Genomic DNA, 13,526 nt, shown 5'->3' with positions numbered 1-13,526 from the left:
AGTGTGTTCTTGTATGGAATTTTAAACTTTGAAGACTGGCCAGCGGTGCATGCAAACGAAAGCAATGCAGAAAAGAAGGGCCTGCAAGAGATTGTTTAGGTGTCAAGTCAATCACGGAGGGAATATAAAGCTAATTGTGGTTTACTCTTTACTCACCTATTTAAGGGTGAACATTGCAGACATAATTCTCCTCAAAAGCCTCTAACTTCAGCTGCATCACACACACAAGGACCTTATTTCAGTTAATTTTAAGCTAGAATTAGGTATTCCACACTGAGAATTTCCATCATAGGGGGCAAGAGATAGAACCAGCTCAGCTACAGAAGATTGTTTCTAACTCATTCTCTCCTTGAACAAGTCAGGAGAAAAACATTTTGTATGTGGGACCGTGGGATATTAAGAAGCATCTGGTCACTTAATTTTCGGGCCTTGTATATGAAACTCTGGAAGGAGTTCAAATGCAACTGCAAAGGAAAGGTCAATCCTAATGCGGTGTTAGGCCCAGCTCAGCCGCACGCTTTATATACGCCCTGACTTCCTCAAGTATTTATGGAAACAGCCACATGGAAGTGTGCTGGACATGTACTGGCTAGTCCTGTCTATCAGAAGAATCAAGATACCATAAAAATGTGCATTAATAACAAAAGGATGTGAGAAACACAAAGGACTAAAATCATAGGCCTAAACATGATCCATAATCAACCATTCCAGCTTAGTGCACAGCAATACCACAGCAAAACTGAATGCACAGCATTATCTGGCTGTGCCTAGAAGCTTTAAGTTCAATTAGAGTGCTATACTGCTGCAGCTTGATGTCAAAGGGACACACATGGTGATCTGAGGCTGGGTGACAGTCAAGCAACTTGATTTCAAGAGGAAATCAAGAAAGAAGGAACAATCTCTTTCTTGAGTGGTCTTTAATTCTTGACCTTCACTACTAAGCTTTCCTGGTGGGATCCTTCTCTGCAAACAGCAGTAAACAGCAATCCCAGTTTTCCATCTAGCAGGAGTCAGTAGCAGCCAAAGCCGAGGCCAGAGAGGGGCTAGGGCAGCTTCCTACAAGCTGGAAGTCCAGAAGAAGGTGTAGCAAGAAGAACGGCAGAACTAGCCTACTGCCTTGTAGCCTCCAAGCACAGGGAGCTAATGAAACCATGGAGAAATCCGCACATCACATGGGTGAAGTTTTCACATCAGGGGAAAAATTTAAGGATTAAAAAAAAAAAAAAAAAACAAATGCTTTTAAAACAAGCTTTCATCATTCTTCCTCCAGTACTGAAGACACAGTTTCACATCAAGTAGTCCTTTGCTCATTAGTGTTAAAAGTTTGGATGCTCTTCTTTTGTGGCTTATATCATGAAGAAGAGGTGGTTGCTACATCTCTTGCTTATTTGTCACATTACTATCACATCTTTAGAACTAACAATTTTGCAATGCAGTAAATTAGTATTTATCTATTTGTTAAGCACTCTTCTTTTTTAAACCATGACTTCTTTCCAACCATCAACCTGCAGCTACAACACACAGTCAGGGTTCTTCAGAAAGAGATGAGCAAGTCCTTGGACTAAAGATAAATTCTCTTCGGCCTGATGCTCTCTTGGGAAATGTACATTACCAGTACAATTACAGTCAGAAGAGTTTAGTAAATTGTATGTTGGAAGGTTGCCATGTTTGGTCACGCTAAGTGTCCATCAGAAAGAAACTGATAGGATGAGGAAGAAAAAATCCAAGAGACACTGCCAATATTTAGGGAACAGACTCTTCTCTACAGAGTAGAAATGGCCTTCCTTTTCTTAGCACAATTCTGCCTTCTCCAAATCGCAAAAAAGTACTGCCATTACTGCTCACAGAGGCTTCTTCTGAAGTCAAGGGGATATTGCCAGAATATTTTAGAGAGTTTGCAGAAGAAAAGAAAGGAATTGCTAGAAAATAATTATTATTTGCTTTATAAACGTTACAGTCTTTGCTTCCCCGCCTTTCTTTCTTTTTTTTTTTTTTTCTCTTCCCTCAGGAGCTGCCATTTGGTTTTCTGATTGAAGAATTACTAATAGGAATGTCTCGTTGAACCTCTCTGCAGTGTTACATTTGTCTGTCATTTCTTCATCTGTGTAGGTGTTACTTGCACGGCATTACTTAAAGACTGCTTTGATGATATTGCTGGCACTAACTAGGATATAACACATTACGGGGTATTACTCAGTTTTCCAGATTAGATATTTACTTCATCAGAAACTGCTTTCTGGGGTTTAACTTTTATACTTTCTACTTATGCCTTTTGTGTTTAACAAATTCCCAAACAAAGAATGAAAAAAAAAATTACCACCAGACAAATGTGTGCACGTGTAAAAGATAAAAGTTCTGCTCAAAAACAGATCCTCCCCTACAGTCATTTCTAAAGAAAAAAAAAAAAAAAAAGGGAAAGGAAATTATTAGTTTGTCTGTCAGGAGAAGAAAGATGTAACCACCTTTGAAATGGCATTCCAGTTTGTATTTCCTTTTTACAGATTGTTCTGAGCAGATACTAAAGTTTGGCAGGAATGGAAGAACAAAAGCTTCCTGACAAGACAAACTTCATGGCTCAACTTATTTGAACCCAAACTTTTGTGAGCTTAATATTGCACTTCAAAAAACCTGGACTGAATATTCAGGCATGAGCAGAAGAGTATTACAAAGTGATGGTTTGTGCCAATTGCTGGTTGTTCTGTCACGGTCTTCGCACGTCTGCCTCCTCCCTTATGGTATGAGTTGTGTTTTCAGTAGGGACTACCAGCACAACCACCACACCAAGAACTGCCTGGGGCGCAGTGGTGCAGCCTCTGGGGATGGCAGTGCACCCACCTACTCCATGCACGGACTTTCCCCACTGCATCTGGAACCAGTTTGGGTCATTGCTGGCACAATGTCACCTCCTGCCACATGTGCCACAGGAGGAGGCATTTTGCTTTCCGTGTCACAATAAGGTGCCCAAATTAGATTGCATGTGCAGCGTGGGGAAGGTTCCCTGCTCTGCTAACCACTCAGCACCACATGCACCCAAGGAAAAAATGTTTACCTGGTGTGGCCACGGTTAACCTTTTTTCCTTGCTGAGACGGTGCCCATGGATGAATTCACTCATGGAAGGGGGGCCCCTCAGAAGATATGATTCTGTGGAGGCGGGATGAGGGGGGGCTCTTAATAATTTCTGTAGGTAGGTCCCTGAAGTCCTGGGATGGCTCTGATCACAAAGGGAAGGTGAGAATAGTCTTGCAGGAGATCCAAGAAAAATACATATGGAAACAAAAGAGTTTTACTTTAATTACCTTTCAAAGCCTCATGTATGACAACATCACGTTAATTTAACAGGTAAAAAAAAAAAAAAAAAGAAAAACAACTAGTGTTGCCACCTCTTGTCACTCCCACAGCAGGATATCTTGCCTGCCTAGGAAACTCTTGTTCATATGAGGGGAGGAGGAGATGAGGTTGACTTATACCTCAGCGTTCTGCAGTCGACATATATAAGGCTTCTGGGATGTTCTCTTAGCTTTTGCATTGTGACTAGAGTATACAGGAAAAGGGAATGATGGGCTAGGACTTCCTTAGGAGAGAAGTCATCAGAACCATGGAGATTCCCCCAGCCATAGAGCTTTGGCAGGACAGTCACAAGACAAGATGAGAACTCACTGCTTGGACAGCAAAATATTTGCATTATGTTATGAATGGCAGCCATCCCCCTTCAAAAAGTTATTTGCATAGAAAAATTCATCTGAGTGAACACATCCATATATTTTTTGCACTGACGAAGAAAAAATGAGTATCAGAGCTTAACAAAAAGAGATTATTTCTTTTGCGTTAAGCACTGAAATGCTTATAGGACACAATCCCTTTTTCTTATTTCAGATGCTCATTTTATGATTTGCAATACCTTAACTTGTTATGGAAAATACATTCACACTAATATTAAAGACATACGAGATGCACTGACGCACTGACAGAACATAGTTCAAAAAACTGCATTAAGGAGGAAGAAATAACAATGTGAGTAAGTGGATCAGAACCACACGTTGCCAGGCTTTGAAATCCGTAGTCATATCCTCCCCACCTCCTTCTCCCCAGTCAAAATAGAAAAAAAAAAGAAAAAAAAAGAAAAGATATATATATTATATATATATAATGTTTACAATTCAGTGAAAGACTTTAATGAAAGTCTGGCCACTGCACTGTACTGTAAAGATCACTGCATGCATACCTTTTCCTCTGAGTGCCACTGCTGACCAGTAAGTTTGGTTGCTGTGGGCCCTGACTATGCAGGAGGAAAGTGTCTATGGTTGGCACGGTGGCTGATGCCTCCTCACTTACTTTAGGGCTGCCGATCTTGCTCTTTCCCAGCTTGCCTTTGCTGCGTCGGGACTGCTCGTGGTCGAACTCTAAATCCTCCAGGCGCTGGGTGAGGGCAAGTTTTTGTTGGATAGCCATGCGCAACAGAGAGTTTAGGGTCTTCTTCTCATCCTCTGCAGCTGCCAGCTGCCTTTGCATCTCATCCAGCTGCGTGACGTACTCATCACACCTGGGAAAATAAACAAAGCAGAAATCTGGGGAACTGGTCCAAGAAGCAACCGTAGCAGGGAAAGCGTTTCAGGGCCTCTGTTACAGAGACAGGTTTGGGTCAAACCCTTCTTGAACCTAATCCTGGAAGCAGACAGCCTTAGTTCTTCTATTCCCATTTTGAACAAACTTGGACTGTTCAGGCTTCCCATTCAGTAAGAGAATCTGTACCTGGAATACCCGAGTAGCCTATGCCTGTGTTTCTAAAGCACATAATGAGCAACTGGAGGGTAGGTTTCAGACTGTCTCTACATCAGACCACGAGCAACAATTTTAGGGACAGGTTAATCTAATAACTCACCATGATAACAATATCTACTAATTAGATAATGTTATTTACCATAAACAATAAAATCAACTTAAGTGAAGTATTACATAATTTTTTTTTAAAAAAAGACTACTCTGAACACTTAGCAGTTTAGACTTTGTGAAATGCGAAGCCCTTAGCTATTTGCCATTGTTCACTGGCTAAAGGCATCGTGTTCAGGCAATGATTTCACAATGACAAGTCTCTTGGAGATGTCCTCCTTCATGTACATTCCTCCTTCATGTACTTGTACATGTTAATCAGATCCCCTCTCAGCCTTCACTTCTCCAGAGAAAACAGGCCCAACTCAGTCACTGAAGTGCACCAGTAGTGAAATCATTCACAGGTAGTGGTACTGTGTGACCATCAGGCATTTGTAGCCACATCAGATGCTCTGCGTAAAATGTTTTCACTTGGGATAATGCAGCTTTTGCCAAAATTGCTTTCACATGCGATATGTACAGATTTAAATAATTTTTCACTGTAACCACAATAGCGTATTAAACAACGATTTAGCTTAATCAGTATTATTCACAGAAAACAAACATCAAAAAACTGTTTCACTTTTCTTTCTTGAAATATATGACTCGCTAAACCCTTGACATTAAAATACCGAGTGATGAAATTTGTGTTTAATTTTAATCTTCTTCTTAGGAAGCTGAAATAAACTTATGCTTAATCATTCTTCACACATAATTCTCATAAATTATTAAAGAGTGCAATATATTTAAGTATTTTAATTGGAAGTAAAATGACATAAAAATGACTAAGCCAGCCATAGGTTTAGCTACAGTTTCAGTAAGGACTTTAAGCAGAACATTAACAAGCATGACTCTCTACTTAAGCTGTGAGGATTAGAGATCTTTCTGAAACGTTCGTTGGCTGTAAAGTACACCTCTTTCTACTCCAAGTTTTATGATGTTTATGGATATTCTAGTCAGTTTTAGCCAAAAACCCTAGGACGAAACCAGTATCCTGGTGATTAAATTTATTCAATCTGTTTGAAACAGAAATGACTAAGATCTGTATTAGCAAAGTCTAAAATTTTCTTTCTTGCAACCACATGTACTGTATCTGCTAATTTCTCTCTCCTGTTCTTTCCCATTTTCCCCTTTACTTTATCTAGAAGAAACAGAAACACCTTTCTTTTTTCTCCAAAAACATTTTTTAATTGAAAATTAAATCAAAAACAAGTAACATCTGCAGCAACACCTGCAGCAGAGTGCCTCTGAAGGAAGTGGCTACCTTGCTTTACTAAGGCAATGAGTCAATTTTCTTCCTGGAAAAAATACAGGTTTTCCTGAGGCCTTAGGATATGTAGGCAATTAGACATCTATTTGTAAACCAGAGCAATTGAGCACTGGCCCTATAATGTGGATCTGGATGCTCTCAGACTGGCTTCATACTCAAGATAAAAATAAGCTAGTTCATGCAGCATCTTCCAATTACTCTGATTAATTATATGCCCTTCCTAGAGGTCTCCCTCTAACAGCAATAAAACATTCTTGGCAGTTCATTGCAGTGTTTGGGTGGTTCCAGGGCATCTGACCTCCACCATGATTCAGTTTCCTAATATTTTCCACAGACACACAGCCCATTGTGTCTATGTTTTGTTGTTCAAGCATATGTATTTTCTGAGAAACTGTTCAGAAAGGTTAAGCCTGAATCTGTCCAGTAAAGGCCATAACTAACTTTCAAAACTGCTGAATCAACAGCACCAAAGCTCCTTGAAGTCTGCAGCAGTGAAGGTTATTCTGTTTACTGACAGGTAGCTACTGCAGCCATGGCATTTCCCTTCAATGAAACATTCCCTATTATGTGCAAATGTGGGATGAAAAGAGAAGTTTTCCAATTAAAATGAAAAAAAAGCAGAACACATATCCATATTGCCTTTTGCCCACACGCTTTATAAACGTTCGGGAAGTCTCACAGCTTATTGAGGAACAAAAAGGATAAGAGCCCTTGGGAGAGAGGATGTCTGGCAGGAGACTGGGGAGGCTGGACTGCATCGCACACCAGGGCTCCAAACGAGAGGTTCGGAAGTGCTCAAATACCAAATAACAAAATTGGCCTGCTCTGTCCCCGAGCCAGAGCTCCTTCCCAACCTGCCCATAAACATCACTGTCACTCTGCTGTCTGCTGGTCTACCTACTGACTGCCAGAGCAGGAGCCAAGGTTTCACCTATTTCTCATTTCTCTTGTCTTGGAAAGGAAGCAGAAAGACAAATAACCCCACTCATTTTGAATAAGCTGATCCAAGAAGCTTATATAGGAGTTTAAGGGATTTCTGGTTCCATCTTACTCTCTTGTTTAGGCATGCAAAACAAATGCTAAATCGGGTCTGGGCATAATTTAGGTCACATAAATCAGTAGCAGAGCATGAACTAAAACCCAAAGACAGTGACACAGACAGATCCCTGCAGTGACATGGACAGATCCCTGCTCTAGCCATAATTCTCTTCTGCTCCAGCAATTCTTTCTCATCTAAGATACCTCCAGGATCTTCTTTCACTTCCTAATCCATCTCTTCACTGCATTTTTTTTCAGGTATTAAACGTAAGAAAACATTTTGATTGATAGAGAATAAAATCAGTGCACAGCCGTGTCAGGACTGTGGCAGTATCATGAGTCATACTTCTTGCTCTCTCCTTTTTACTACTGGGAAAGCAAATATATTCAGGGGCTCAGTGAAGTTAGCTTTCTAAGTACCTTATGATCCTATTTTAAAAGTGGTTCCTTCTCTCCTTTGACATTAAGACTTCTATCCCAGCCCCTACAGTGGATGGGAAAGCTAACATTTTAAATAATATGTTTTTAATTTTTCCTCCAGATGTGTCCTGGCCCTCAGCATCACTGCTTCACACACCTCAGAGACTGCATCGGTGACGTGGGGTTGGCATGAGGGGACATGAGCAGGGAGCTCAAAAGGCTCATACCATTTTCCTGATGTGGGACTACAAGAAGCCACACAAGACAGAATGAGGAGAATTATGACAGGAGCTGAGAATTGAACCTCCCCCATGTGTACACCTCCTTGCCAAAGCTGCAGCAGCAGAGTTTACACCTCCTTAAAATGCACCAACAAAAGTGCCTTTATGGAAGAGCTCTGCAAGCTCTGCAATAACTGTTGGTGGAGACCATGTAGTGCCCCAAAACATCATCAGCCATAAAAGGCAATGTTTTTAAAAAGCAGAAAACTGAGAATGCTTGTAAATGAACAGTCAATGCACTCAGCTCTTCTCTATTGCCAGGTAAGTATGATTAACCCAACCAAGTGCTCCTGGCCAACCTTCTGCTGCTTTCTCAACTTTACAAATAACTGATATGATGAGGGGAGCCTAGAAAATGGATCCTCCTTTGAGCAGAAAGTGGACCAGAAAGGATTTTTTGGCAGTTTGGACCACCAAAGAGGATTGGTGTGAGAATGGAGAAACTTTCATTTTTTCTGTATTGCTTTTATAGCATAACAAGGCTTTGTTCGCAGAAAATAAGGTTTTATACTCTATTATACTCTTTTTATTCTTCCTACAAACTATAATGAGGACACGTTCTTGAGTACTTTTTTAAGTACACTGAGAACGGAAAGATGGTAAGAAAAAGCTGTAGAGATCAGAAGCACAGAGATTTTAGATCAGAAAAAGGACAGGAAAGAAAAAAAGCAAAAGTAGAGGTACAATCTGGAAAGAGTTTGTACAATGCTATTTGAGGGAAGGATAGAAGAACTGAATGAAGAACTTAAGGAAAGGAGAGATACACAAGTATCAGGGGAAAACACAGGTAAAAAACAACAAAAAAAGGCTTGCTTGTTCTTGCTTTTTGTATAAAATGATCTTTGGGGAAATCTTTCATGTTTGCTGTTCAGATCAGAATTAGGTCTGCTGTGCTGCTCTTATAATGTGGCACTACCCTTATCCAGTGTAATGGTCAGTAAAGAAAAACATACAGTTCAACATCAGAATGAACATCCATTTATTAACTAAATGAACAGAAAAGAATGGTTTATGAAAGAGAAAGTACATTACCCTATCAAACAATATATGAAATCTTTTCAGATCTATAATATAATTCTAATATCAGCGATATGTTCTTCCTATAAAACAAATTCAGTAGTAAGCACTATGCGATGCAGGCTTGCCACGGAAACCACTGTTTTATTTAACAGAAGACTAAATAATTGTTTTCCAGTGCTATTCCATCGAACTGTTATTGCATGGAGAATCTTAACATTCTTCCATTTTCAAACAGATTTCTCTTCTTGAACAGACAATTATAGTATATCAACTATCTGTCATTTAGACAAATGCTATTCCAAATGGAGTACTCGGAATGAGTCAACCATTTGAACATTTAGGAAAATTGATTTAATTATAAAGGCCATTAGCTTCTGGAGTAGAGAAAGAAAAGGAATTTTTCACAACAGGAAAATCAATGGGAACACACTAAGATGCACGAACTTGCAGAGACTTTTTGTAAAGAAAATACTGGGCAAATTTCCTATGGAATATTTTTTGTATCTATGGCTATGCGGTATGTTTTTAATCACTATTGCATCATGTTAACCAGCAGCAGCAGATGCTATATGTGAAATTTATCTCTATAAACACTAGACATTTACAAGATAGACATCTGTAGTCTGCAAGACGCACAGATTCCCCTTATAGTTCATAGAAAAGAAACAAAAATTTTATCCTACCTTATTCCTAACATCTCAGGTGAGATGACTGATTGCCTTTAAACCTAATTTTCAAAAAAAGATACTGCCGTTTCCCAGCAGCTTTAGCAGATGCCTCAAATCCACGAGAACTGTTCACTCAGGATGCCTCAGTTGGGTAAGGAGCATTCAATATGCCAATATGACCCTTAAATAACAACTTTTAAAGCTTTTCCAAAGTGTTCTGTTTCATAGTCAAAGATCCTTTGCTTCATGCTCATGATGCCACCCCTCTCCTCAGCAGTTAGCTGGTATCTGTATAAAATTATCTCATTTATGTATCCCCTAGAGTAAAAATCCTGTAAAAACGCATTTCCACACACATGCATTTCCAAAATATGTGCTTAGCTTTCTAAGCATAACTGAAATCAATGCAGTTACCTTGGTTCACATCATCTGATGAGCTGGTTCTTTATTTCTGTTAGGATCCTACTCATTGTTTTCTGAGGATGATGCTGTAATGTATTTGTTTACAGCTCCTATGTCATGGTATGTAAATGACCCTTCTCCTTTCCTCCTACTTCTCTCAGGTGCCACAGCCACTGTCACTAAGCACCCAGGACCTCCAGGAGGCTGGAAGAGGGAGATGGCACCTGCACACTAAAGGGAGGACTGGAGAGGTGTTGGCATGAGGCTTGGAGAAGGCTCATCACTTACACACTAAAGCACAGGCAAGCAATCTGCATTATGTTTGACCAAAAGAGGAAAAAAAATAAACAAAAGACATACTAGGGAAATTTCCTGAGGCTCCTACTTTCTTTGGTTATTTGCGAGTAAAGAATTTACTGGTCAAAGTGTTGGGTCTTAAAAACATATACATAGGTGACCTTTGAAAAAGCTGCTAAAATCTAAAGATCTTCTGAGGAATGTATGAGAGAAGGAATATGATGATATGAATGTATGGGAGAGATATGATTAATTACTATCCTGACAGGAAAAACTATGCTGCAGAAGATATATGACACTTGTAAATATAACGAGTAGATAATAAGTCAAATACCACAACTGTAGAAAATAAGAATTCACGGTGGAGTGGGAAATTGCAATGGTCTCACAATTATTTGTGTTGCATTACAGCATGGAATAGTTGATGAAATAGATTTTTCCAGTGGCAAGTAATAAATCTTGCAATAATGATAACACAGGGTTTTAAAGATTATCATTAACAATATAATAGCTTTATGTGAGGGAATCACGGTGCACTTCTGAATGTATCAGCCAAATAAATCTAGTATTTACTTTCCACTTTAAAAAAACCTATAAATGCAAATAAACTGGAAGTTGATATTCGTCTTTATAACACTTTTCTCATGGTTGTATCGACATTATCATCCTCCAGCTTTATCTTCCAAGGGCATGAATCTCAGTAGCACTTCAAAGCTTGCAACTTTTGCACATGTTTTGCACAAGACTCATTTCAGCTTCATCCAGTGAGGCTCTGCCTTTGCAGAAAATGATTTCCTTATCTCCTCCGAAGCACCCAACATACACAGCTACCTCTGTTCTCCCCTTAGCTCACATACTTCCTTTTACAAACGTGAGCCAGACTGCGAAACCACTTCCCTTACCTGGTGGCAAACATTGCTCGCAAGGATGAGAAGGTTGCTGCATCTTCCTTCAAAGCCTTCAGTTCATTTCGTAGTTTGGTCATGGTTTCAGTAACCATTGCTTTTTCATTTTCATATTTATTCTTCAAATTGGCTAATGCCACTTCAGCTGTCTGCAAACACAAAGATACATACTTATGAGAGAGGTATTTGATAGCGGCTAAGATGCCATGTCGGGTTTTGCTTCTGGTTTCCTTCTTCGTTCACACGGGAGAAGAACATCATATCTGAGCTCCACTGACTTTTGAATTACACTCCACAAAGCCAGGGAGAGCAGAAAGCAAGTGAAAACACAACGCCTGTTTCAATACCTTGGGCAACAAATGGAAACTTTCAATCTCTCTACAAAACAGGGCAGCCCTACACCGAGGGCTCAGGCAGGTGAGTAATTTCCTGCTGCTTAAGAGCATCCAAACTGCCACACGGGAACCCTTAGCCCATTACAAACGGGATATACAGCAGGCCAGGCTCAGCTTCTGCAGCTCAGCGTGAGCCGGGCTTGCTGCCAGCTGAGAAACCCTTCGCCTTGGCTTACTGAGGGTGACCTTGGGCGAGGGGCAGGCTAGGACCTGACTCCGTCCTGCTGGCTCTGCGCGCCGGGGATACCTGCCTCTGTACGGAATTACTCTGACAGGTTTATCTACTATAGAAAAAGAAAGAAAAAGAAATAAATAAAAAAGACTTGAATCGTGTATGTTTTACTTATGAAGTATACTATTCTTTTGAATTTATTCAAAATACACATTTTATAGAGGTTTTATACCTACTGCTGCTATGAGACTTAAAATTATTACCATGGAAAGACATTAAGAAAAAAAATGCCTCCTTTTTCATTTTCTCGGAGGGCTTTATTGCTTTTTTGCTGCACAAATGCTGCACAAGAAGTTGCAGCATTTCATATAAATGATGATTTTGCCCTGTTGATTTTGCACATTCTTGAGCCATCAGTAGGGGAGAGAACTGTAGAAAAACATGAAATTAACACAGACAGCAAGGGGACATGACTAAAGAGAATAATGACAAACAGCAGGAAGTCTATTTTAAACTCAGTTTTCTGAAACTCACTAGATTTCACCCTAAAATGACTCATAATAAAATACATATTAACATCTGCTAAAATATAACTTCATTAATTTGTATCTGGCAAAACAGTATAGTAACAAATTGCAGTACTAAAACAAATGGTATCAAAATTGTCTTCAACTGTACACTCATCAGCAATGTTTTTCCTACTTTCACACTATTTTACATAAAGTGATTTTAAAATTCAGCACTCTCTGTAATCATAAATATGCGAATTTCTATGTCAAATTTGAATTCATCAGCAACACGTGGTAAAAAAGCACTTAGCAACATACTCCAATAAATGCAGCTTTTATCAGTCTTAATGGCATATGCCTTAATATAATGTAGGATAGGAAACACCATCCTACACTTTGACCTGCATAAAAGAAGAAGAAGAAATCATTAGCTTGCTATCGGTTTCCAGGCAGGAACGAAGGGCTACACTCCTAAAATACCATAGAAAAACAGGATTAATCATGTTTAATAAAACAACTTTTTTTAAGGAAATAGCAAGCCGAGGGACAAAATTCTTTCAACAAATATGATTAAATAAGATTTGAGAATCTTCAGGTCGCTGCCAGGCAAAGGTGATTTATCAAAGCACCACTGGATTTTATAGTTCCAGCTAAATTCTGTTTTGGCTCCAAAGAAAAAATCCAGATGTCTTTTATTATTATTATTATTATTATTATTATTAAGGAAAATACAGCCTACAGTCCCTAATCTTATCATGCTTAGTTTTTGATTATTTGAGCATTTTTCTTAAAATCAAAGGCAGATAAACTCATGTGAAGTTTTTCCTTGGTTTAAGCATTAGAATAAGTTAAATACATGTACTACCTAAGTTTGTTTTTTTCAGCAGTGGGATCACACATTCCTTGTAAACCCAGTAAGGTACATATTGCTAAAACTGCATGCAGGGACTAGATGGAACTAGTTAATTTGTTTTCTCTTTGTCCCTCCAGTCATTCTTTGTAACAGAAATTCTCTCCCTGTCTCAAGAGGAAGTGAAAGGCACAATATCCTGTTCTGGAGAATTTCATGAATTATATCTATTTTGCAGAAACTCTTCTTTGTGCTTTGGCTAGGTAGGGTGATCAACTAAAACAAAACATCAGTGACCCATGTGAAGTGACTTGTTTGCTCTGGCTGCTTTGCAGTACCAGAGAAGAGTCCTGGAAATTGTGAGCAGCAGATTAAGAACTTGGAAATGTTTTAGCACTGCTTTTTTGTTGTTGTTGTTTTCCTGGAGAACGA

General features: G+C 39.3%; 1 protein-coding gene across 1 annotated transcript in view; it reads right to left on the bottom strand.

Annotated features, from left to right (window-relative positions):
• The window catches only part of BICD1 (BICD cargo adaptor 1), a 167,048-nt gene that overhangs the window by 19,488 nt on the left and 134,034 nt on the right, over positions 1–13,526 (bottom strand). Inside the window, exons 6-8 of the mRNA XM_026040336.1 lie at positions 11,166–11,317; positions 4,224–4,541; positions 3,043–3,240 (exon numbers count right to left, since the gene is read on the bottom strand). Coding sequence (XP_025896121.1) covers positions 3,043–3,240; positions 4,224–4,541; positions 11,166–11,317 — 668 coding nt within the window. The remainder of the gene's footprint in view (positions 1–3,042; positions 3,241–4,223; positions 4,542–11,165; positions 11,318–13,526) is intronic.

This window comes from Nothoprocta perdicaria, unplaced genomic scaffold, assembly GCF_003342845.1.
Source record: "Nothoprocta perdicaria isolate Ctin4 unplaced genomic scaffold, notPer1 scaffold_253, whole genome shotgun sequence".
NCBI classification, from domain to species: domain Eukaryota; kingdom Metazoa; phylum Chordata; class Aves; order Tinamiformes; family Tinamidae; genus Nothoprocta; species Nothoprocta perdicaria.
The sequence above is the reverse complement of the archived record's forward strand: the minus strand, read 5'-3'. Positions and strand labels throughout refer to the sequence as shown.